Source organism: Podarcis melisellensis (genome assembly GCF_964234715.1).
Source record: "Podarcis melisellensis genome assembly, chromosome: 11".
NCBI lineage: Eukaryota > Metazoa > Chordata > Lepidosauria > Squamata > Lacertidae > Podarcis > Podarcis melisellensis.
In genome coordinates, this window is record NC_138543.1 from 43,324,470 (window position 1) to 43,348,818 (window position 24,349).

General features: G+C 42.9%; 1 protein-coding gene across 1 annotated transcript in view; it reads left to right on the forward strand.

Moving 5' to 3' along the window:
* Nucleotides 1-24,349, forward strand: part of HCN1 (hyperpolarization activated cyclic nucleotide gated potassium channel 1) — a 178,253-nt gene that overhangs the window by 106,063 nt on the left and 47,841 nt on the right. The window contains exon 4 of the mRNA XM_081929652.1: nucleotides 16,160-16,378. Within this exon, the coding sequence (XP_081785778.1) occupies nucleotides 16,160-16,378 (219 nt within the window). The remainder of the gene's footprint in view (nucleotides 1-16,159; nucleotides 16,379-24,349) is intronic.

Consider the following 24,349-nt stretch of genomic DNA (forward strand, 5'->3'; position numbering starts at 1 on the left):
TAGAGTTGGAAGGGACCCTAAAGGTCATCAATCCAACCATGGAATCATAGAGTTGGAAGAGACCACAAGGGCCATCAAGTCCAACCCCCTGCCAAGCAGGAAACACCATCAGAGCACTTCTGACATATGGTTGTCAAGCCTCTGCTTAAAGACCTCCAAAGAAGGAGACTCCACCACACTCCTTGGCAGCAAATACCACTGTCGAACAGCTCTTACTGTCAGGAAGTTCTTCCTAATGTTTAGGTGGAATCTTCTTTCAACCCCCTGCAATGCAGGAATCTCAGTGTGCTGGTCCGAGAGGTGAGGTCCGAGTCCAGTCCGAGGTCAATGGTCCGGTATGGAGGCTGTCCGTCAAAGCTGTAGCTGAGTCCAAGGCAGGGAGTTGGGTGGGGTCAGGAACTCTGGCAGAAGAGCAGGACAGGGTGCAGGCAGGAACAGGCTAGCAACAACCTGGGACTGGGGCTCACTGGCTTTTATCTCCTCTGAGGCATAGGGCGGCACCGGTCCACAGGTGCCTCTCCTGGCCTGGAGGCAAGCACTCCTCCTGCAGGAACTTAGTTCCCTCCGCCTCTCTGCCCTGAGCCTCTGCAGCTCAAGAGAGGCTGGAGGATTACCAGACCCAGAGGCAACCTCCTCTTCCCCTGACGGGGCTGAGAGTGGAGCATCTGCAGGCAATGGGTCCTCCATCCCTTCAGGGGCCAGAGCAGACTCAGCTGGTACCTGCACCTGAGGATCCAGCACAGGTGAGGACCCTTCAAGCTCATGCCCCAACCCCGGCTCAGCTGGTTCTGGAGGCGGGGACTCCTGTGCAGGCTGGGATTCCTCAGGTTCAGCCTCTGAGTCTGAATCCCAGGCCATCACAAACAGCTAAAGCATCCATGACAGATGGCCATCCAACCTCTGCTTAAAAACCTCCAAGGAAGGAGAGTCCACAACCTCCCAAAGCAGACCGTTCCACTGTCCCAACAGCTCTCACTTTCAGAAAGTTTTTCCTGATGTTTAGTCAGAATCTCCTTTCTTGTAACTTGAAGCCATCAGTTCAAGTCCTACCCCCCAGAGCGGGGGGAAACAATCTGGGTCCCTCTTCCATGTGACAGCACTTGTTGTTGGCTCATTTTATTTTATGAATCACCTTCCATGTGAGTCTTAAGGTGATGTACATAAAAACAGATAAAAATAGCTTTTAAGATCAGAAAATGAAAGCTAAGTCTCAAAACAATACAGAGTAAACACCTAAGGCAGAAACCATTTCAGCATGTTTTTTTTAAAAAATATATTAATTTATGACTCTCCTTCCACATGAGTATCAAGGTGTTTTACATAAAAACAAGTAAAAGCTGCTTTATAAGCAAGCAGCACAAAAATGACAACTGAAGAGAGGTGTTTATGCTATATTGTTTTTTAAAATAACAGACTTTCCCCCTCATCTAGAAAAGCTTTTGAAAACAAAAAGGCATTCAATTGTTTCCAGAAAGCGTGTTCTCCCTAACAGAGAGCACGTGTTGCGGTTGGGGAGCAGGCCACCCTGGCATGATTAGGCAAATTTGGTGGAACCCAGCCTTAAAGGGTTAAGTGGGTTACTGGGGAAATTTTGATGTTGCTAATTTGGAGGAGGGGTCAGAGGCTTTAAATACAGGGGCCAGACGATGGGACGTCCTCTTGGCCGTTTGGGATCGGATCACCCGCCCTCCCTCCCTTTAATTAGGGTGGTTTCCTCAGTTGACCTTGCTATGCCTGTCATGGGGTCGTTCGCCTTGGTGCGGGGGCCTGGTAGGAATTTTGCCATTTGGCTGATTGGCTTGTGCCATTTGGTTTTTGCCTACTGCGTAGCAAATCGTCACAACTTGTAAGGTTGGCGGTTAGGCATTGGTTAAATGGTGCTTGGAGGGGTAAGTGCCTACCCCTCCAAATGATGCGAAGGGAATTCCGTTAAAGGAATCCAGGGGCTTGCCATTCTTTTCGTCCTTGTCCATGGCGTTGGACCTGGGCCGTGCAAGCCCCGCAGGAACATGAGGGTGAGAAGTGCGGGACTGGTGCCCAGCTCCACTTTCTCACCCAATACTTGTTTCCCACACTGGATTCCGTTGGCGTACGGATTGCCAGCTCTGTCCCTGAGGGCATGGACAGATAGTCATAACCAATGCCTAAGCAACCACTCACATATTTTGTATTTGAATAAAGTTGTGGCCAAAATTATGCCAAAAACCTAAACAAAAATTGAAGTGTGAAGTGTGAATTATTTGGGGGGGGTGGCACTGTGGAACTCAACACGCAAATCACAAACACTGGGTCTTTATAGTATCTCAGCAGAGATGCTGTTCCACAGAACAGAGGCAGTCACACTGGAAGTCCTGCTGTGAGCTACTAAGGAGTGGACTTCTGACATTTTAGAGAATGGCTTCGGCCCAGTATACCTGAATGAGCATCTCCACCCCCATACACTGAGGTCCTCCTCCTCCTTCTGGTGGTTCCCTCACCGTGAGAAGCAAATTTACATGGAACCAGGCAGAAGGCCTTTTCGGTAGTGGCACCCACCCCGTGGAACACCCTCCCTTCAGATGTCAAGGAGATAAAGAACTACACAACTTTTAGAAGATACCTGAATAGATATGTTGTAAGTTGCCCACAGTGGCTGGAGAAACCCAGCCAGATGGGTGAGGGAGGAATAAATAAATAAATAAATGAAGCAACTATCCTGCAGAACATAGTGGCCAACCGGTCATGTAAAGAGTAAGGTAGTCTCTCAAGTAACTTGATCCCAAGCTGTGAATAGCCTTGGATATTAGTGCTAAAACCTTGAACTTGGCCCAGTAGCAGATTGGCAGGTACCATTGACAAGATGTTACATGCTGGCAGATTGCCCCCACCAGCTTAGCTTAGTTGCCACTTTTGACGCTAGCTACATCCTCCATACAGCCTTGAGGTTACCAAGAGGCATGCACACTTGTTGATCAGTTCCGTTGGTATATCATAACATTTGAAAACAGAGCTGTGCAAAAATGTCTGCTTGAAATTCTTTATCCTATTTGTGGGGGGAAAGACAGGACCATTTTACCTTTATTTGCCAAGGAGGAGAAGAGATTATCTTAAAGTTTCTGGAGGGAGGAGCTCATCGTTAGCAGTGGTAGTAACATAGCTTCTTTATTTGTTTCAAAGTTGTAAGTACATGTGGCAGCCTAACCACCATTTTGTGTCCTCCACAATGCCCAGGACCTAGCCTAGTTCCAGGGCATTATGTGTCAGCAGCAGAATTGTTGTTACCATGCACAAAAATGATGCTGAATATGTGGATAAAATTCCGTAAGGGGAGCTACTTTTTGTGGCAGTGTGTGTGTTTTTTGTGTGTGTGTGTGTGAAATAAACAAAACCTTCAGATGTTTACTCTGGGAAAATGTCTCATGAGACTTTTTTTCTTCGCATTACATTTCCAAGAGACTCTAGAGCTGAGCCCAACTAAATTATAGATTGGATATTTAATTGCATAATCAGCCCTCCTGATGATGGTGATCATTATAGCAACAACAACTACTACAACAACAACATATAAGGCACCTTTGTTCACAGACCTTTGTGAGTGGAATACATTACATTGTTAAATTGTATTGACCTGCATGTAACCCTCAGGGTGAAGGGCCGGCCATAAATGTCTAGAAATCAATCAATAACAGCTAAAAACTAGTTATATTATTAAGTCTATCCAAATTGCCCCAAGCCAACTCTTCCCATCCATTATTATTAAAAAAAAGAAGAAGTGTTATGAGTGAAAATAGATAGATTTGTGCACCTGCATGTTTTCATCTGCTAGTTGTTGGGTTTTTTTTTTCCTCTTTTGGAATATTGTTCCTGATGTCTCACTGTGACAATGCCAGTCTCACAACAGCCAAGTGACTGTAGACATCCAGAAACATCTTTAATGATAAATGGCATGTTTGCTGACGCTTCACAAGTGCAGCTTTCCTGACAAAATAGTGACATATCTTCAAAAATGTAATTACTCTAATAAAAAGTAGGTCACCGAGTTGCTGACTGGCACGTCTTGGCAATCTTTGTGCAGCTGCTTTTGTGGCTTCCGCTCCGCACAGATTGGAAACTAAAAAGTGCATATTTCCTGCTGAACTGCTGAAGAAACCAAGTGCCTGAACCAAAGGAACAAAAGCACTGCCAAACCAGCTAGTCTGAATGAAAGGAGCAGATTTTGTATTGTGTTCAATAAAGAGCCACAGAAAAGACAGCAGAAGTAGGCACAGCCTTTGAAACTGCGTAAGAACTAGGAGTCTAACCTTCAGTTTGCAACTCCAGGCAGACTTGTGTGGAAGGCCAAGGAAACAACTGGGACTTATTTCCATTGAATGGCCCTGTTTGCATGTAATGCTAAGCCAAACCAAACCATGGACTAGCACAAGTCAGAAAGCATGTGGATTCCTGGAAGGGAGAGTGCTGCTACTTTTCTGATCACTCTGGTGCTGTGTTACACTTAGCTAAACCATGGTTTGGCTTAGCATGTCATCTGAACCCAGGCTTGTGATTTAGCTCTCCCCAGATAAACTAGGAGCTGCAACCACGGTTTGACTTCATGCTACATGCAGATGCCGGCAATGTCTACAAGGCAGAAAAATCTCCAGCATTCAAGCAAATCTCTGCACTTGTGACTTTGACTCCAATCTTCAGTTCTCCTGCTCCAATGGCCAGAGCTGCTGGGCGTTCAGCAACAACTGGAGAGCCGCAGCTTCCGCACACCTGATACAGAACAATTGGCTGCATATCTACAAAATGTGAGGGCAGTTATTTCAAATGTTCTCCATGCCCTACACAATCATCATTAATCCTGCACATTGGTAAAACAACATGCAAACGGTATCTTGATACAACAACAACAACAACAACAACAACAGCAACAACATTATTATTATTATTTGTACCCCGCCCATCTGGCTGGGTTTCCCCAGCCACTCTGGGTGGCTTCCAACAGAACACTAAAAACAGAATACTGTATTTTTCTGTGTATAAGACTATTTTTTAATGTGGTCATCTTATACACGAGTAATGCAGAGAGGGGACGGGTGATTGGTGACAGCCGCAAGCAGGAGATTGTCAGCTGCAATTGGGCAGGTGATTGGTGGCTGGGGCAAGGTCTGCTGACGATTGGCTGCTGGCGCGACAATTGGGAGGGCCATTGGTGGCAGCTGGCGGCAAGCAGGCAGATGATAGGTGGCTTCGGTGAAGCATGCAGTTGGCATTGTGGGTCAGGCAGGTGATTCCCCCCCCCCCCACAAAAAAGCTCAACAACCCTGGGCAATTCCCCCCCCCAAAAAAAGTTCAACAACTCTGGGCAATCCCCCCATTTCCTTAATTTGGTGTCCCTCAAAATAGGGGTCGTCTTATACATGGGGGGGGGGTGTTATACTTGGAAAAACATTGTACTTTACAACTATATATTAAGGCTGTGCAATAAATGCCATATCGTTGAATTGTATTGAAATAACATTGTGATATGTGCTTCAACAAGGCATTATACTGGTGAACAAAAGGTGGGGACTTAACAGCTTCCCAGGGGGTATCTCAGCTGAACCAATACTTTACAGATACTTTGCAGATAATTTGCAGGCACTGGTGTCTCCAGCTTTGTTTGCTGTCTCCTTTCTCCCTCCTAACTGATAAGAAATGAAGATAAGCCCTTGCACAAACCAGCAAACTTTTTCAGCTTCACTGGTATATTTCCACTTAGAGCTCAGCTAATTGTGCAGAGCCCACTAACAATCCAGGAGGGACCCCCCCCACCAATGGCTGGCTGGACAACCATAGATCCAGCTGCAAAGTAAACAAAGAGCATAACAATGAACTGGAAAGCTCTTCTCTCTTTCCTTCCTCACCCCCACCAGTGAAAAAAAAGTGTGGGGAAGAGTTTCCATTTTCATTTTCTGGTGGTGTTTATGTTGTTGGTTCCCCTTAAATAGCTTTCCTCCATATGGAAAAGGAAGGGTTTTTTATTATTTAAAGGAGACTATCTTTTTGCTTGCTGTGTGAGAATGATGGGGAGGGTGCCATGGTACCCCTGCAGCAGCAGAACCAGACAACTTCTTCTGCTCCAGCTGCAATGAAACATGTCTCTGTCATATCAGTTTCTACAGCCACAGCAGGCGCTGTAACTCTCCAACAGTTTGACTTCACTTTAGAGACAGACGGATGCCAACCACATCACAATTGATGTTTGCCGTATTTTATTAACACACGCATGCAAATTATCAATTATCAGAGAACTGTGAGAACAAAAATGTGTGGCAAACTCAGCATGCCCAATACTCTGTGAACATTCAGTGAATACCGCTGAATACCATGGAGATTTCATTTCAAAAACAAAAACAGCTAATGTGGCTCTACAAAATGCAGGTGGAGATTTGAAGCAGGAGAATTTTAGAAGCAGCCCTATTTATCTCGCACATTTTAGAAATTTATGTTAAAGAAATATCTAATCTTTTTGAAGTATACCTGGTTCCAGATCACGTACCTGTGATTCTGGAGGTCAGCTATGAATTTGAAGTGTATGTAATGGGAATAGCACCAATCAGTTCAGAGGACAAGGCTTCCATCACCAGAACCTTTTTATATGGAAGTACTGTAGGTGGTTTTGGAGACCATGCTTATCCCAGTGATTCTTGCACCGGAGTGAATGTTAGCAAGATTGTTTTGCTTTGTGAAATAGAGTTGTGTGCAAATGGCAGAGAAACTGGCACAACTTTGCTGAAATTCCCCAGAGAGAGCAGATACTGTCCAACAGTTTCTCAGGGTTGGGGCACTCGCTCGCAGTAGCTTAGCTTCACCACACACAATCTCTTTTTCTGTTGCTGTTGGCAGCCTGGCCCCACAAACATGAGGGCCATTGAATTTAATGGGCTTACTCCCAGGTAATGGCTATAGCACTGCTGTCAATGAGAGGAAGTCGAGTCCCTCGAATGCATTTTTCTCTTTCTCTGGGTAAAAGAGGCAGAATGATGGCTATAAAGAGAATAAACTGGCATTTTATGTACCTTCTTAGTTTCCATATATGCTCTGTTTTTCTTCTTTCTTTAGTGATGGCTAAATAGCTCCCTGTGGAGAAATGCATCAACATATGTATCTCAGGATCCTACTTTTGCAACAGCTTTGCTAGTTATCTAATACATGGGACTGGGATGTAAGGACTTTTTTTGCAAAACTCTGTTGCTGTGCAAGTCTCCTTGAAATGAATGGAGGCTTTGCAGAAACAACATCATGATGAATTGTTCCTTAGATTGTAGGCCCGGGAGTTGTAGGCAGAATGCAGGTTTAGCAATTCTCCCAAGGCCTTGCAACAGCAGAATGCCATTTTAAATACAAAGAACACACAGTTCCTGAAACCAAAGAGAGTAACTTACTGGTCTTGTTTGCACGTAGCACTAAGCCAAATACAGTGGCTTAGCAAGAGCAAGCACGTATTTCGGTACTCAAAAAGAAATTTACAGCTGCTTTACTCCTCCTCCAGTCTTCCTGTTGCCACTATCTGGAGCTAAGCCATGGTTTGACTTAGTATTCCATGCAAACCTAAACTTGTGGTTTGTTTTCCCCCAGACAAACCATGAGCAGTAAAACTGGAACAAATCTGGCTTGTTGGGAGTGATACAAACCACAAGTCCAGGTTCACCCATGACACTAAGCCAAACCGTGGCTTAGTTTTTGGTAGAGTGATGACAGCAATACTGGAGGAGGAAAACGAGCTGTGATTTTCCTTGTTGGTACCCACATGCTTGCTTAATCTTACTAAACCATAGTTTGGCTTAGCATAGCGTGTGAACCAGGCCACTAACTGCAACTGAAATGACACATGAACACAGAAGCATAGGTACAACGGGTGCTTGCTTTAGGAATGAGATTGAGTCATAGAATTGTAGAATTGGAAGGCACCCTGAGGATAATCTAGTCCAGCCCCCTGCAATGCAGGAATAAGCAGCTGTCCATTATGGGGATCAAACCTGCAACCTTGGTGTTATCAGCCCCATTCTCTAACCAGCTGAGCTATCCAGGCTGTGTGAATTTTTCCTGGAGATTTTCCAACCTATGATAGGGCATTCCATTTTTAGTCCCTAGAGATCATTGCCTGGAATCCATTTTATTGTCCTTTTTTATTTCCCTGAAATTTTGAGGGGCAATTTTAACCATGCTGATTTTTATTTGTTTATTTATCACTGCCTGTATAGTTTTTGTGGCTTTTACATTTTTTGTTTTACTTATTTGTGTACATGCTATCTGTTTTATTCTTTTTTAAAAAAAAAAACTGCCATAGGAATATGCTTGAAGAGCGGTATTAAATACTTAGAATAAACATTCCCTACCTTGTTTTCTTGCCCCCAATTTTTGCTTCCTGTGAAATGGCAGAATTAAGCAACAACATTTACATCTTTACATTTTTAGAACTCCCGATGTAGTTTTCCTTTAAAGAAGACTAGCAGGTGGATTCTATATTTGCGCTGCAGAGTAATTTTGTAGATCATCCTGTAATCAGAACACCATGGCTTGGTGCTCAGATGTGAATAGATATGTTTCCGTTCAGAAAGGTGTTTGAAATGATTGCTAAGCATTTCTGCACTTTCTAGTGGCATTACCATTATGCTATTTTTACACTGTGACAGGGGACCCTTTTTCTACCAAGGGGGAACATTCCTTTCCAGGCAACCTTGTAAGGGCCACATGTTAGTAGTGAGCAGGGCCAGAGTCAAATATGAGTGGAGCAACAAATGTAAATTTGCCTGTGTATAATACACTAGTTTCTATGCATCCCTCTGTCCTCCAACTGGGCAAGAAAGAGGCATTATCAGAATTCAAGGACACAATCCAAGCAGGTGAAAAACATTCAGGGTGTAAAGCAGTGAAGGGTGTAGCCTGGAGAGACTTTCAAGAGGGGACTAGAGGGCTGCATTTGGCCACCAGACCTGAGGTTCTCTAAAGAGCATGTGTGCTATGTGTAATTACTGTAGAATTTCTTAAGGACTAGCTCTGAGATATATTAATGATGCAAAGTGGATATTGGGCCAAGCAATCCTGTAGCCTATAATTTGAAGTGGGGAGGAGATGTATTCTTCTTCTTTGGCGATCACTCGTATCCAAGTAAGATTGTCTTCCATAAACACGGTTTTAACAATGAGTCCGTAAGTGACTGTGGAGGCCAATTCTGGACCCACATCCACAGAAACACCAGCAAAGTCCACCATGCGGCCCACAGACAGCAGTAACCAATGAACTCAGGTCAACAAGGAGACAAACAACTGAATCAACATGCGCACACAGGGCACACAATTATTTCAGCAAATAGCCTTTCCATGAGTCCCAGTAGCACAGGCAGCCATGAACCCACTTCTGTTAATCTCCAGGCATCTCTGCAGGGAGGAGAGGGCCATTGTTCAGTGATAGAGCACCTGCATTGCATGCAGGTCTTAATTTCAATTCCTAGCATCTCACAAGTATGGCTGGGAATGTCCCCTGCCCAGTGGCGTAGCGTGGGTTGTCAGCACCCAGGGCAAGGCAAGTAATTTGTGCCCCCTAACCCATGAATTTGCGCCCCCTAACCCCCATATGTTGCACCCGGTGCGGCCGGCCCCCCCTGCACCCCCACGCTACACCACTGCACCTGCCTGAAACCGTGGTGAGCTGCTGCCAGCCAGAGTAGTTAATACTGAACTAGACGGACACTAAACGGTGTTTCCATGCACTGCTCTGATTCGCCAGAAGCAGCTTAGTCATGCTGGCTACATGACCTGGAAGATGTACGCCGGCTCCCTCGGCCAATAAAGCGAGATGAGCGCTGCAACCCCAGAGTCAGCCATGACTGGACCTAATGGTCAGGGGTCCCTTTACCTTTGACGGACAAAGAGTCTGACTTGGTGTAAGGCAAGTTCCTTTGTCCCAAGGGTCCATCTCCTCTTGAGCTGCTTATAACTAGAGTAAAACATACTAAGGAAAGGGAAGGGAGTACCCACTGCACAGCACCCAAGCAGGACCAGATAGAGGACAGGTACACAGACCTCCCTGAGAAAGTGGTTCAGGACCCACTAAGGCAGGGAACAACTCTTTTTGCCCATCAGCCAATGCTAACAGTCAGCACATACAACAAGGTGAATGGCTACATTTAAAACGTAAAGCAGATAGGATCACAGCATGCATAAAAACATCAAGGCTCGTGTTTAACATGCTTCCATCTTGGCTAATTTCACAAAAAACAATTTGGGAATATAAGATTGCCCCTGTGTTCCTCTGAGCCACTGGCTTGAGCATAGATGTTTACATTCAGCATCTTACTGCTGTGAATTCCTGGGGCATGGAAATGTAAATTTCCATAAAGACTGTTTCTGCACAGGAGGTACTTTAAACTGGGTGGTTTCCACATTGTATACCGGGTATTTCTGCAAAACGTATTGTTTGCTGTGGAAAGTATGCATCAGCTGAGGGATGTCCCCCACCCCCACAGTTTTTTTGTAAACAGCTTCCATTGCCTTGGAGGGTCCATTTGCACTTCTTAGAGAGAGAACATGCTGTGGAATAGCTAGTCAGGTTTATATCACTTCACTCCTTCAACTGTCTGTCTCCAAGACTTGTTACTATATAAAACTTAGGAATCATCTGTTTTCATTTTCTTATCAGATCACCACTGTTACCAAGTCAAAACTTGGCTTGGCCATAATCTTTCAGCAGTAGTCTGTTGTATAATGTCTCGGTTACTAACGACGCCCTATTTTCAATATTTTAATTAACAAAAGAGGACAAGGAAGGAGAAGCAAGCTAACTTTCTAACAAGTCACAGAGACATTTCGAGAGAAGGATTTTAATTCCAAGAGGAGAAAAAATTCTGCATATATAAAGGACTTCATTTTCTTAATTTACTAAAGAGAAGAATTCTAGACTGAGGCTGTGCATGCTACCATTTGCGCTATATCCAGAGCACTCCCACTACTGTTTCTTTTAAAGCTGTGAACACATGTTAGCCACCATCTATATCTATTCTGTACTTTCTTGAGAAATACTACTGCCGAACCAGCTTCAGTTCAAAGGAAAACTCAGTATTCCTTTAAATGTTGCTTTGCTGATGAATATTGCAAATCCTTCTGTGAGAAAAGAATGAGGCTGCTCCGTTCAGAGCAAAAACAAAATTCAAAGCATTTGTGCTCAAAATATCACTGGAAACAGCCAATAATTTATTTTCCCTTTTGCTGCAAAGCAGAAGCATCTGCTTTGGGGCAATAATTCTGCAAACCCGCACCACCAGGCTGTGACAGCTGGAACTAGCCTGCCGTAACAAGAGAAGGAAAGCCCCATTTAGGCAATAACCTTCAAGCTTCAAAATTTCTGAATCAATTTATATCCGAATGTGGGTGTATGGATGAGTGATGATAAGCCTTGCCTAAGGGACGAAGCTGCTGTGTGGCAACAGAGCTGATTTGCTTGACGAGAGAATCTCCCAGGAATAACTTCATCAAAACTTGAAAACACCATTAAACAACAGATGGTTACCTGAGATGGTGGCTGCCTTGTAGTTTTGAGGATGGCGAAGGCACATTTCTACCTGTGATGATGAATCAATCATCCATCCTCAAACTAGAAAGAGCTCGTGCCTTGCCATCTGTCCTGGTAAAAAATAAAAGGTATCAGAGGGTGAGGCTGTAGATTAAAGAACAATTTAAGAACAACATCAGAGGTCCCCAAACATTTTAGGCCAGTGGACACATTTGGAATCCCCAGATGGCATGGGCAATGGTGAAGACAGATGGAAATTGTAGTTGTCAACATCCAAACAGCCTCAGGTTTGGGAAGGCTGGCTAATGTGGAGCTCAGCTGGTGGAGCTCCGGGTTGTGGGTTCAAACCCCACGTTGGGCAAAAGATTCCTGCATTGCAGGGGGTTGGATTAAATGACTCTCGTCCCTTCCAGCTCTACAGTTCTATCATTCTGTGAAGGGTAAAGTTATATTAAAGGTAAAGGTAAAGGGACCCCTGACCGTTAGGTCCAGTCGTGGCTGACTCTGGGGTTGCGGCGCTCATCTCGCTTTATTGGCTGAGGGAGCCGGCATTTGTGGACACATCTGGAATTTTATAAAGAAGGCTGATCGCTGAAGAATTGATGCTTTTGAATTATGGTGCTGGAGGAGACTTTTGAGAGCCCCATGGACTGCAATAAGATCAAACCTATCCATTCTTAAGGAAATCAGCCCTGAGTGCTCACTGGAAGGACAGATCCTGAAGCTGAGGCTCCAATACTTTGGCCACCTCATGAGAAGAGAAGACTCCCTGGAAAAGACCCTGATGTTGGGAAAGATGGAGGGCACAAGAAGAAGGTGACGACAGAGGACGAGATGGTTGGACAGTGTTCTTGAAGCTACAAACATGAGTCTGACCAAACTGTGGGAGGCAGTGGAAGACTGGCGTGCTCTGGTCCATGGGGTCACGAAGAGTCGGACACAACTAAACGACTAAACAACAACAACAACTGGAATTTTAAGAAGGTGTTGTGGGCACCAGTCCCAAATGTCTGCCTGCCTGGCTCTCTCTCTGTAATATCAGAAAATGGTTGCTGTGGGGATGTCACAATGGTTGCCACATGAAATAGGACTTATGATACAGGAATATCCTATCCACTCCCCAGTCAGCCATCCCATCAATGAGGGAAGAGGCCCCTATGTCAGCCGCTGCTGTGTTCGCCCATCTGTTCAGAACAGCTGAGTGGCCAAGCCTGGTGTCCAATGAAATAAGAGCATGTTCAGGGAATGCCGAAAAGGTGAAGCCACTGGAAACAGGAACTGAGCAGGAAGAGCAAACCGTCTCTTCTGTATTGTGGATTTTTAAGGAGGGAGCATTTACACAGATCTTTCACGGGCAGCATATGAGGTAGTGGTGGTCACATTGGCATCTGCAGGCACCACATTAGTGACCCTTAATCCATGTGAAAGATGTGCATTGCCTTTGGAGATGAAAGACATGGCCAAAGAGGTACTTTTCAGCCATTCCGGTCCTCCTGGCCACCACTTCCTCTTCTGTCTCCCCAGTTTAACCATGTCCCTTTGCATGGTGGGATGGGAAAGGGCACTTAGGTGCCATACATATCATACACCAATGTTTATGATGAATACTGAAGGAGGAGAGATGAATTCTACTTTCTCTCAGGCTGTGGTCAGCAACCTAGAGAGTCTTTTGTTCAGAAATGTAGGTCTCCCTCAGTGTTGAGTTTGCACCTGTATAATAATAATAATAATAATAATAATAATAATAATAATAATAATAATTTATTTATTTATTTATTTATTTATTTATTTATTTATTATTTATTTATTTATTTATTTATTTATTTATTTATTTATTTATTTATACCCCACCCATCTGGCTGAGTTTCCCCAGCCACTTTGGGCGGCTTCCAATCAAGTGTTAAAAACAGTACAGCATTAAATATTAAAAACTTCCCTGAACAGGGCTGCCTTCAGATGTCTTTTAAAGATAGGATCGCTGCTTCTTTCCTTCACATCTGAAGGGAGGGTGTTCCACAGGGCGGGTGCCACTACCGAGAAGGCCCTCTGTCTGGTTCCCTGTAACCTCACTTCTTGCAGGGAGGGAACCGCCAGAAGGCCCTCAGAGCTGGACCTCAGTGTCCGGGCTGAACGATGGGGGTGGAGACGCTCCTTCAGGTATACAGGACCGAGGCTGTTTAGGGCTTTAAAGGTCAGCACCAACACCACTATTATTATTATTATTAGTAGTAGTAGTAGTATGCCACTGAGCTGCCTTGTTTCCATGCAAGGAGGGTTGGAGGAAGCCCACTTCCCTGAACTTAGAAACCTAGCTTGCCAGGAAGAAACATTCAGTTTATTCTTCTCAGTGACATACCCAGTGACTTTTTTCAAACAGGATTATTTTGTTCCAGGAAAGTGTTCACACATGCAATCGCCTGCCTGCAGCCTTAAAGTGGCACAGTATAGGAAAATGACAGTGTCGCTTTAGCTGATAATATACTGCTTATTGTAAAAAGAACGTATTTTCAACAGAACAAGTCAGTTACAACTAATTGAGTCGCACGGCTTGCTGTGTTAGTCATTGAAATCTTCTGCATGCCTTTTCAGAAGTAAGCTCCACTGAGTTAGTGGATATTGGATTGCAGCTTAGCTTCATCCTGGTTATCTTTTGCTGTGTGGGACCTCTGTGTGGGAGGCAGTATTCCTTGACTAAGCAGCATAGAAAAGACCCTTAAACACAGAAGATGCACTGTATTTAAACACTGATTACTAAGGAAGACCTATAAATTAAGGCTTAGACTTGGTAGACTAATTGCAAATAATCAGCGACCAGTGCTTTTTACAAACGTGAAGATTTCCTGACATCCTCAAGCTCTATTACATAATCAATCCTTGGATAAACAGCTTTCGTATTTGCCACAATTACTGTCTTTAATAGGTTATTTCCCCCCTCAAATTAATGTTATTCTATTTATATCAGTTAAAATGGATTACTACTAAGCTGAAACCAGCGATAAACTCGATGTCAAATAAGAAATTGAATGCCCCCTTTCCAAGGTAGATGGCATGCTTCCTCCAGCTCCTCTGAGGAGCAGAAAAGATTTAAAACAAAAACGAAACAAAGCTGCATTTTTGTAGCAGCTTTTGGCAGGAAGGGGGCTAACAAAATAACAGAATAGCCCTGTTTTAAAAGTCGATGTGGAAATAAAAGATTTACAGTTTGGGTTACGTGTTTCTAAAAACCATCTGCTTTGGACCAAAGTGTACGGGGGCTGTGTGTGTGTGTGTGTGTGTGTGTGTGTGTGTGTGTATTCACCTGAATCATAGAGAACCCACACTTACCTAAACCTCAGTCCATACATCCTTTGCACACCGTGGTGGAAATCCATGCATGATCTCTGACCGAGTAAATTACAAGAAGGTCATCTCCTATCCTGTCCTTCAGCAGTCTGAGGCATGGGTGACTCTGGGTTGCTGCATTTAGACTCTGCACACAGCGCTAAACAGATATTCTCTGCTATCTGCTCTTGCAGCCAATTCCCTGTTCAGAGGTGAAGAAGGAAGGGCTGGGGAGTCAATTCACCCCTCCCTCTTTTGCCATGTAATCAGCACAGCCAGAGGTTTGCAACATATTACTTATTGCCAGCCTTCCCCATCCTGGTGCCCTCCAGATGTTTTTGAGCACAGCTTCCATCATCCCCAGCCGGCATGGGCAATGGTGAGGGCAGATGGAAATTGTAGCTGTCAACATCCAAAGAGCATCAGGTTTGGGAAGGCTGGCTAATGGGGAGCTCAGTTGGTAGAGCTCCGGAGGTTGTGGGTTCAAGCCTCACGTTGGGAAAAAGATTCATGCATTGCAGATTCATGACTCTTGTGTTCCCTTCCAGCTCTACAGTTCTATCATTCTACGAAGGGTAAAGCTATATTAAAGGTAAAGGTAAAGGGACCCCTGACCATTAGGTCCAGTCGTGACCGACTCTGGGGTTGCTGCACTCATCTCGCTTTATTGGCCGAGGGAGCCGGCATTTGTCCGCAGACAGCTTCCAGGTCATGTGGCCAGCATGACTAAGCCGCTTCTGGCAAACCAGAGCAGCGCACGGAAATGCCGTTTACCTTCCCGCCGGAGTGGTACCTATTTATCTACTTGCAGTTTGACGTGCTTTCGAACTGCTAGGTTGGCAGGAGCAGGGACCGAGCAACGGGAGCTCACCCCATCACAGGGATTTGAACCGCCGACCTTCTGATTGGCAAGTCCTAGGCTCTATGGTTTAACCCACAGCCCCACCCGCGTCCCTTAAAGCTATATTACTAGTTATCAAAATAGTATATTTTTATTTATTTATTTATTTTTAAATACAATGATCCCAAGGCCTTGAATGTCTTCTTTTCTTTCCCTTTCAACCAGTGAGCTTAAGAATACAATATTGGTAAGGAAATCCAATGTGTGAAACAGTTTTCTGTGCGATTGTATCGATATCTGACATCCTCGAAGGCTTTATTGTGACGATGTAGTGATAATAAATATCCCTTTTAACATTTTTGAGTTATGTATTACAAGGACGCTCCTTCAAGATAAGTTATCTTCTTCTGACGTAGGCTCAGATTCCTTTGTTGCCCTAGCTGACTCAAGCCCTTTCTCTGTTACCTTTCTCTGTTGCAGAATGATTCGTGGGGGAAACAATACTCATATGCTCTCTTCAAAGCCATGAGCCACATGCTTTGCATTGGTTATGGAGCCAGAGCCCCTGTCAGTATGTCGGATCTCTGGATAACTATGCTGAGTATGATTGTGGGGGCCACCTGCTACGCCATGTTTGTGGGTCATGCAACAGCCCTGATTCAGTCTTTGGATTCATCACGGCGTCAATACCAAGAGAAGGTAATTTGCTCTGAAATACGACTTTTGTTTTCAAAGCCTCTAGTTATCAAGTTGTGTTAAATCTTGGGGGGGGGGGGTGGAGTTTTCACAGAATCTGTTCAGATAAGAAAAAGAGAAAGAAATGATAGATATTTGCCTGGTTCACATGTAACACTAATCCATGGTTTGTTGACCAAACCATGAGCTAACCACAAGTAGACCCTAGTTTATTTCTCCAAAGCTTGCCTTATTTTATAGCTGCTGTCACCTCCCATGTTTGTAGCTTAAGGAACTGCTGAGGTAAAATGGCCAAACAAACTATGGTTAAGGAAATTTGCACCAAGCCATAGTTAAAACAAACTAAGGTTCATAAGCCAATGACAAATCATGGCTTCAGATCGTGGCTTGTTGACAGGAAACAAAATATAGTTAAACCAGCAGGTAGGGTTTGGATGATCAAACAGCTGTAGCTGAATAAACTATGGCTAAAAGTTATGTGCAAACCAAGAGGATAAAACCACAGAGAATATGCTGGGGCAGGGAGGATAATACCATCTGTGAGAATTTCTTAGTATTCATAATCAAGTATTGTACATTCCAAATGCTCATTAAACCCATCCTGTGACACATAAGAAGTTGTTCTTGAAATTCATGTGCAGCTTCCTACTGAAATGATCTGTGTGATTTGATCCTGTTGTCCTGTCATATACTACTGTGTGAATAACAGTGTATATGTGTATAAGTATCAGGAAAATGTAATTTCCTTCCTTAAGAATGTCACCCTCTGTAGATTAGAAGTAGCAAAACAGCCACCAATGATTATACCTGCAATTTATTTTGCTTTAGTGTCAGTTATACAGTAGAAAATACTTATAAACAGAGGGAATAAATGTGGGCAAAAGACCAGCTTTAAAGAATAAAGTGTTTATAATACATTGCAAGGAGATTCTGCGGGGTGGGGATTGAGGCAACAGATACTGTTCGATCAACAAGGCTGCAGGAAATTCAATGAGGGAATGAACTGAAAATAGGAAGGTAATATAAAACTTTCTGTTAACAAAAGGCTCAGTTGATCTAAATGGGGAGGGAACAGAAGAACCTAAAGCAGTAGGCATTTTGATCAGCAGTAGATGAAACCTGATCATAGTATCTTCATCGGGAGAGGGATGCAGTAATGAAGGTTTGTGAAGACAGAGGGTTGTGATGTAGAATTGTCAATGGCAGGTGGTTGAGTTGGATGTTGGCATTCAAAGTAAATATCTGAACAAAGGAGAAGATGCTAGAGCTGAATCAAGTTTGGAGACCAGATTCATGCTTTGTTATATCACATTTAGACTGCTGCATTGTTCTCCACAGAGCCTGCCAGCCCCATGAAGAGTGTTTAGTTCCATGGTTCCCAATGTGGGGCACACACCCCACAGGGGGTCAATTTCATTTTTAAGAGGGGCAATTTGATAATGAGTTAGACCAAGTTAATGACCTGTTAGGCTTCCTCCAAGTGAACAGGAGTTCACTTTTTGAATAATAAGAATCATATATCATGGGGGGGCATCAGGACTTTAGCGATGCTTAGGTGGGGCATGGCCAAAAAAAGGTTGGGAACCACTGGTTTAGATGCTTCATTTGGTACAAAATGCAGTTGCCAGACTGTTAGGCAGCATCAGGATTATATTACTCCAATATTGAAAGATCTGTGCTAGTTGCCAGTGTTTCCCAGACTCGGTTTGAGATGTTAGTTTAGGATACTGCTACCTGTAAGACATCCTCTTTATGGTGTACATGAAAGGACTTTCTCCTGTGTGCCTCCCAGATTGTGGAAAATTCTCCTTTCAGAGCTACCTTTGGTCCCTGCCCTCTCTGTTTTAGAAAAGTTAACAAGACACATTTTTATGTGGCCTTTTAAACGTTTTAACAGTGTTGCTGTTTGAAACGTTTTCTGTTGCTTGTAATGTTTATATTATTTTTTTGTTTTTGATTTGATAGTTTTCAGAAATGTGATGTTTCTATAAATACTATAGTACAAATGATTTTTGGCTTGAGAAAATCATGGATTTTAGAATGCTAGTATTGGGTGATTCTTTAAATTTTAATACTCATCAGCTGTTACTTAAAAGATTACGACTTGACAATATATATGTGAGTTCATAGTGTAGTGCAAGAGAAAATGTAAATTTGTAGAAATATTTATTTAGAGTAAACGGTACTAAATACTGGCTTTCCCGACTTTGTATGGAAGCTGAATTAATACCCTTATGTTCAAACTCAGGTAGCATTTAACAATTGCAGTTTTTGTACAAGAGCAAATAAACCATTAAATTAGATTTTCATTTACCCGTTTCACTCACATAAACAAAGGAAACACTGAATTAAATGGTTATTTATTTTTCTTTGTCGTGAATAAGTATTCCCCCCACCCCAGAATTTTGAAAATCCTGTAATATTTTGATTTCCACAAGTCAACCCTTGGTGGCCACTTGTTGGTGGAAAGTAATTATATATAAATTAAAATAAATGTAAATCATTAGGCAATTAAGATTTATGTTTGAAATCACCCTTATGCTTTTTGAAGGTCTTTGAGAGCCAGGAGTTCGTATTAGGTTTCTCCATACATTCCCTCTGTGATATCTGGCACTGAGAAATGGAAGACTCTTGCTATTAAGATCTGATAGGGCAGACTACCTCTACCATGTCCATTGATTGCAAATCCAGAATTACAAAATGCATAGTCTGTCTGCAGAGGATGCCCTTTTATTTGTGCATATTTTGGCTGGGTTATCTTAAGACGTTATCTATTTTGAGTCTCTTGGGATCTACCGTTCAGATAGAAAAACTAAATATTAAAGTTGAAATGATAGACAGAAGCCATCACCTGTTTTTTTGGCTCTAGTACTGCTCTTTTTGTTTCACCCTGTGTCCCTTGCGGGCCTGAAAACTGAATGCATTGAATGATACTGAGTGAGTATCATGCAAGCCTCTGATAAGGATTATTCTCTTTCGCTTGCAAAGAGGATAAATGGCTGTTTCAAAGACTAGGTTTCTTTGCTGCCTGTTCTGCCACCACATTTCTGCGTGTTAAAAATAGGCTTATTTTCCTGTAAACATTTATTTGACTAAAGGAGGATATAAAATCCATCAGGAGAATTATCAGTATTTCTATGATAAAAGGGTGCTGGGATTCTTTTATATCTGGATGCATTTTTCTTGTCTTGAAATCCAGATAATTTCAAAATGTACTAAGGAACAGTGCCGCTGTTGTTTTTCTGGTCTTATTTCTGTCATTATATTTTAGCGTTTGCATTTCATGCCACATAATAGATTTCGACTTTGACAGATACTTGAGCAAACTGATAGTAATAATCACTTTGGTGCCACCTGCTTTAGGGAAATAATCCATCAGCTGCATTTAGTATTCAATTTATGTAGGCTAGCTTGCATGATGCAAATGTTAGAATTGCTGAACGGCTTAAACCAACAAAATCCACCTGCCCGAGATTTTGATGGCTGTTTTCAGGACCCTTGGGTATCAGAGGTCTTCTGTTCCCAACCTCTGATATTTCAGTAATTTGAAACCATTGAACAGTCCGCTTGAACTTTTCGAAATTAGATGGTTTCAAATAGTTTGCAGAATGGACAAAAGGCTGGAATCTGTTCAGAATTTGCAGGAGATAAAAGCAGATTAAAGGACAATGGCTGACAACTCAAATGGCCACTGGACTAGAGCATGCTGAACAAAGGAGCAGTAGGCCACAGAAACATGCCTGCGCGCGCGAGCAGACACACCCACCCACCATGCAGAGTGCTCACCCCTTTTCCACCAACATTCCTCCATACCATCTCCCTCCCCCTGGTTTTTCAGATTCTTTTCATAGACAGCTCCAAACAGCCAGAATTCTTGGCAGACTCATGATAGCCTTAGTTCGTTGGAGTGAGCAAGTGACTTCTGCTATTCTTGTGGTATTCTTGTAGAAGATCACTGGTTCTTTTTTCATCCCCAGTATTCTCTGTATATTTGTTGCAATTCTCCAAATAACACTTCCAAAATATGGTATAGACATTTGATACAAATAAAATACACGTGGCATGTATAAATATAGTTGTTTTTCTCCTGGATTCTACCTGTTCTAGAGATGGGAATACCTGTTCTTTGCCATGGGAATTTACCTGTAAAATGTCCTTTCAGCTTGAGTTATGCAGTTGTTTTCTCACAGTATTCCACAGGAAAATGCACAGTAAGCTCATTGCGAAGACACCAGCTTTTTCATAGCAAAATTAAATCAGTTCTGTGGGAAAGAAGTTAGACGGGGAATCTAACTTTGCAGGCATCTTTCTGTGTCTGTGCTTGAACCTGCTGCCTTTTACTGAGAGATTCCTCATGAAAGAAGCCCAAGGTTGCAATCCTGCAGATCTACGTGTGCACAGCCTGCTCTAGTACACATTACAAGCTTTTAAAAAACCATGTTTCTGGCTGCTGAGATTGGAGGTGTTTGTGACAAGGATGGCCTATCATGTCCACCTGATAGCTCAGTTGGTATAGCATGAGACTTGTAATCTTACGGTCGTGGGTTTGAGCCCCACATTGGGAAAAAAAGATTCCTGCATTGCAAGGCGTTGGACTAGATGACCCTTCTGGTACCTTCAACTCTATGATTCTATGATGTTGGTCCCAAAAGAATTCAGGGGAGAGCAATACAAAGTGATTAAGAGTTTAGAACCAATTTCCAGCTCTTGTAGAGGGAAACAAAGCAATTGGGGGCATATCTTTGGTCATTTATCTTTAATGGAAAGTTTATTCTTCTTATTCTTCTTATATTCCACCTTTCCTCCAAGGAGCTCAAGGTGGCATACATGATTCTCCCTGTTCCCAAATTTATTCTCACAACAATCCTGTAAGGTAGGTTACACTGAGAGGCAGTGACAAGCCCAAGGTCACCAAGTTAGCTACATGGTTGAGTGTGGATTTGAACCATGGTCTCTCAGGTCTTGGTCCAGTCCTCTAACCACTACACAATGTTGTCTCAAAGTTCCCCCTAAATCAGTGAGACTACATGCTGAAAACTCGGTAGCCCAGTGTGTGAACAACTCTATACATAATTCTCTGATGTACTGCTGAATATTTACATACTAATCGCCATGCTTTAGCAAAGTCCATCCTGAAACTCTCCAGCCAGAAATTGAGTGCTCAGATATCAAACATTTGCTAAGACTGGAACCAGGGGTTTAGAGACCAAGAGTAGCTACTATGGTGCCCTTCAGATTTTGCTGCACTATAAACCCTATTCTTCCCAATGATCAGGGGTGATGGGAGTTGTAGTCCTATACCTCTGGAGGATCCCAGGTCGAAAAAGTCTGGAATTAACTGGTATCTGAGGCAACCTGAACATTGATAGTACAATAACGAGAAATAAAGGAGCACTTAGAGGCCTTCAGCTCTACCCCATACATGGCATGCCTATCGTTTCATTGCTCCATGCTAGAGAACTGTATACTTCATGATTCATAACTGCATATGTTCGAACAATGAGAGTCAAGTTACTGGAAAGAAAAACATTTGTGATAACATTGATGAAGGCTTGATCCATATATGCAGGTCATCACCTTGCAATCATCAAGCGAGAAACATGTGTGTTAACCAGCCCTCTGTGGGTTCCCTGCTCTCATCTGACAGGCTGAGAGATTGGTGGAAAATCTTGTGTTTCCTCTACCCCTTTCCGCTCAGTGCGCATGCACGTGTAAAGCAATACTGTGATCCATATCGCTGGGTTCACTGAAGTGTTGATTTGTTTTTGCTTTTCACTTCTGTATTTCAAAGCATTAGTTTGATCCTTGGTGTGCTTTGCTGGCTCTTGTTGACAGCTGAAAGCATGTAGTTAATATTTCCGGTAGAAGTGTTCTGTGGATGACACCTTTAGTCTGTGCCTTATCTCCTACAAAGCGGAATCGAAGCTTTCTGATGCTATTGAAGATGCAAGATGAAACAAAATATAATATTGCATGATCGATATTTGTGGCACTTTAGCGGGGGGAAACACAGCAAAAGAAATCTGCTGAAAGGTTTGTTGAAAAAGTACAGCGTGTAAAAAAAATATCTCTATGATAGTCTAAAGATTTTTACCAGGGGAGTGTTTTGATGCATCTATTTTTATTTTGTGCAGTGTATGTGTGTGTAACACAGTGAGCAAAGTAACATGACCAATTTCTGGAGGTCATGTCCCATTGACGTCATTAGGAAGAGTGAATCAGATGCTAGATATTGTCTGGACCAAACCTTATGCAAATTCTGAGACACTTGCATGGAAGATTGTAAAATAATGACAGTTATTGGTGGGATTTGCCCTTTGATGTGTAGTGGACAAAATCTGGGTGACCGTAAAACACCCAGAAACAAAGGTAGCCCTGAAATCTTTCCAGCAGTGGGAAGTTTGGTCCCAGGACCATTGAGCCACATGACAATGTCAGTGGGAAGCAATCTCTTACTTAAGTACTGCTGCATAATACTTTATAATTAACATGAAATGCAAGGAGAGAATACAAGGAAGGTGAGAAAGTGAAAGGCAAATGAGTTTGTTGTGTCAGCTTAGTTATGATAAATTACCTCAGGCAGTTTCCCTTATGTAAAAGCCCTACTGTAAGGAGAGTGTCTCATTAATAAGTAGGAGAAAGTGACAAGATGAGTTATAGTGGAGCAATCCACACTTAATATGGTACACACGTGTGATTATAAAGAATGCTACCAAGTATCCCTGGAAGAGAAAATGTTTCTTTAAAGACATATACTATCTTAAACCAACTCTTTAAAGTATGTAGGAAGAATATTCATAACTGAAAATACATCTGTGTATACAAAGACTCACTCATTGCCAGTAGTATCTTCCATTAAAGCAGGAGCCTTAGATAGGCTTAGAATCAAATCACAGTGACTAATTTCTTCTAACATAGCAGGATCCATATAGGAGGTGATTGGAGTGAGTTATAGTTGTACAGAAAGAAAAACAGGTAAAATGGGCGAAGGCTGCAGCAAGAATGTGCTGTCAACAAATCAGTTGCAATAATCTAGCTAGCACCAATCACACAAAATGCCTTCTCATGCTAGTGGTCTGTTTCCATTAGCAGTGTGATGTTGGAGCAACTTAATTCACACTAGATTGCCCTTTCTTTTCCATGAACCAGAAAATCACAAGTCTCAATTTTCCAGTTCACAGGAGAAGAGCTGAGATCTATTGTGAGTTAGTCACCGTAGTGTTTACAGTATTCCCGCAAGAAGACAATCATTTGTAAGAGTAAGCTTGAAGCAGAATATCTGAAGTCACTCACTTTACGAGTCTGCCATTCCCTATGTTGGTCTGGGCTGAGAGATGTCTGGTTTTCAACATCATGATAAACCAGCTAAATGTCCTGGGCAACAGCTACTACTTAGCAGTCTAAAACTGACACATTTTTAGTTACTTTTAACTCATCGTTACAACTGTTATTTTATAGTACAAAGCTACAAGGGCTGCAGGAATCACTATGACCCGCTTCACATCCCCCCCCCATTTTTACTTGGCACACACACACAGTGCTGGATTTACGTATAAGCTAAACAAGCTATAGCTTAGGACCCCACTCTCTTGGGGCCCCCCAAAAAAATTAAAGGGAAAAAAACTAGATGTACATTTCCAAAATATAAGATAAAAAACAAATAAAATAAAACGTACATACAGCAACAGTGTTTTGTTTTGTGTAGGCTCCTATGATGTAAGTAATGGGCCCCGCCTGCTAGCCTGCTCCCTAAAATACCACTGGTTTGCTCATTTCTATATATAGGGTGCCAGTGTTATGTAGTGGTTAAGAGCGGTAGATTCGTAATCTGGGGAACCGGGTTCGCATCTCCGCTCCTCCACATGCAGCTGCTGGGTGACCTTGGGCCAGTCATACTTCTCTGAAGTCTCTCAGCCCCACTCACCTCACAGAGTGTTTGTTGTGGGGGAGGAAGGGAAAGCAGAATGTGAGCCA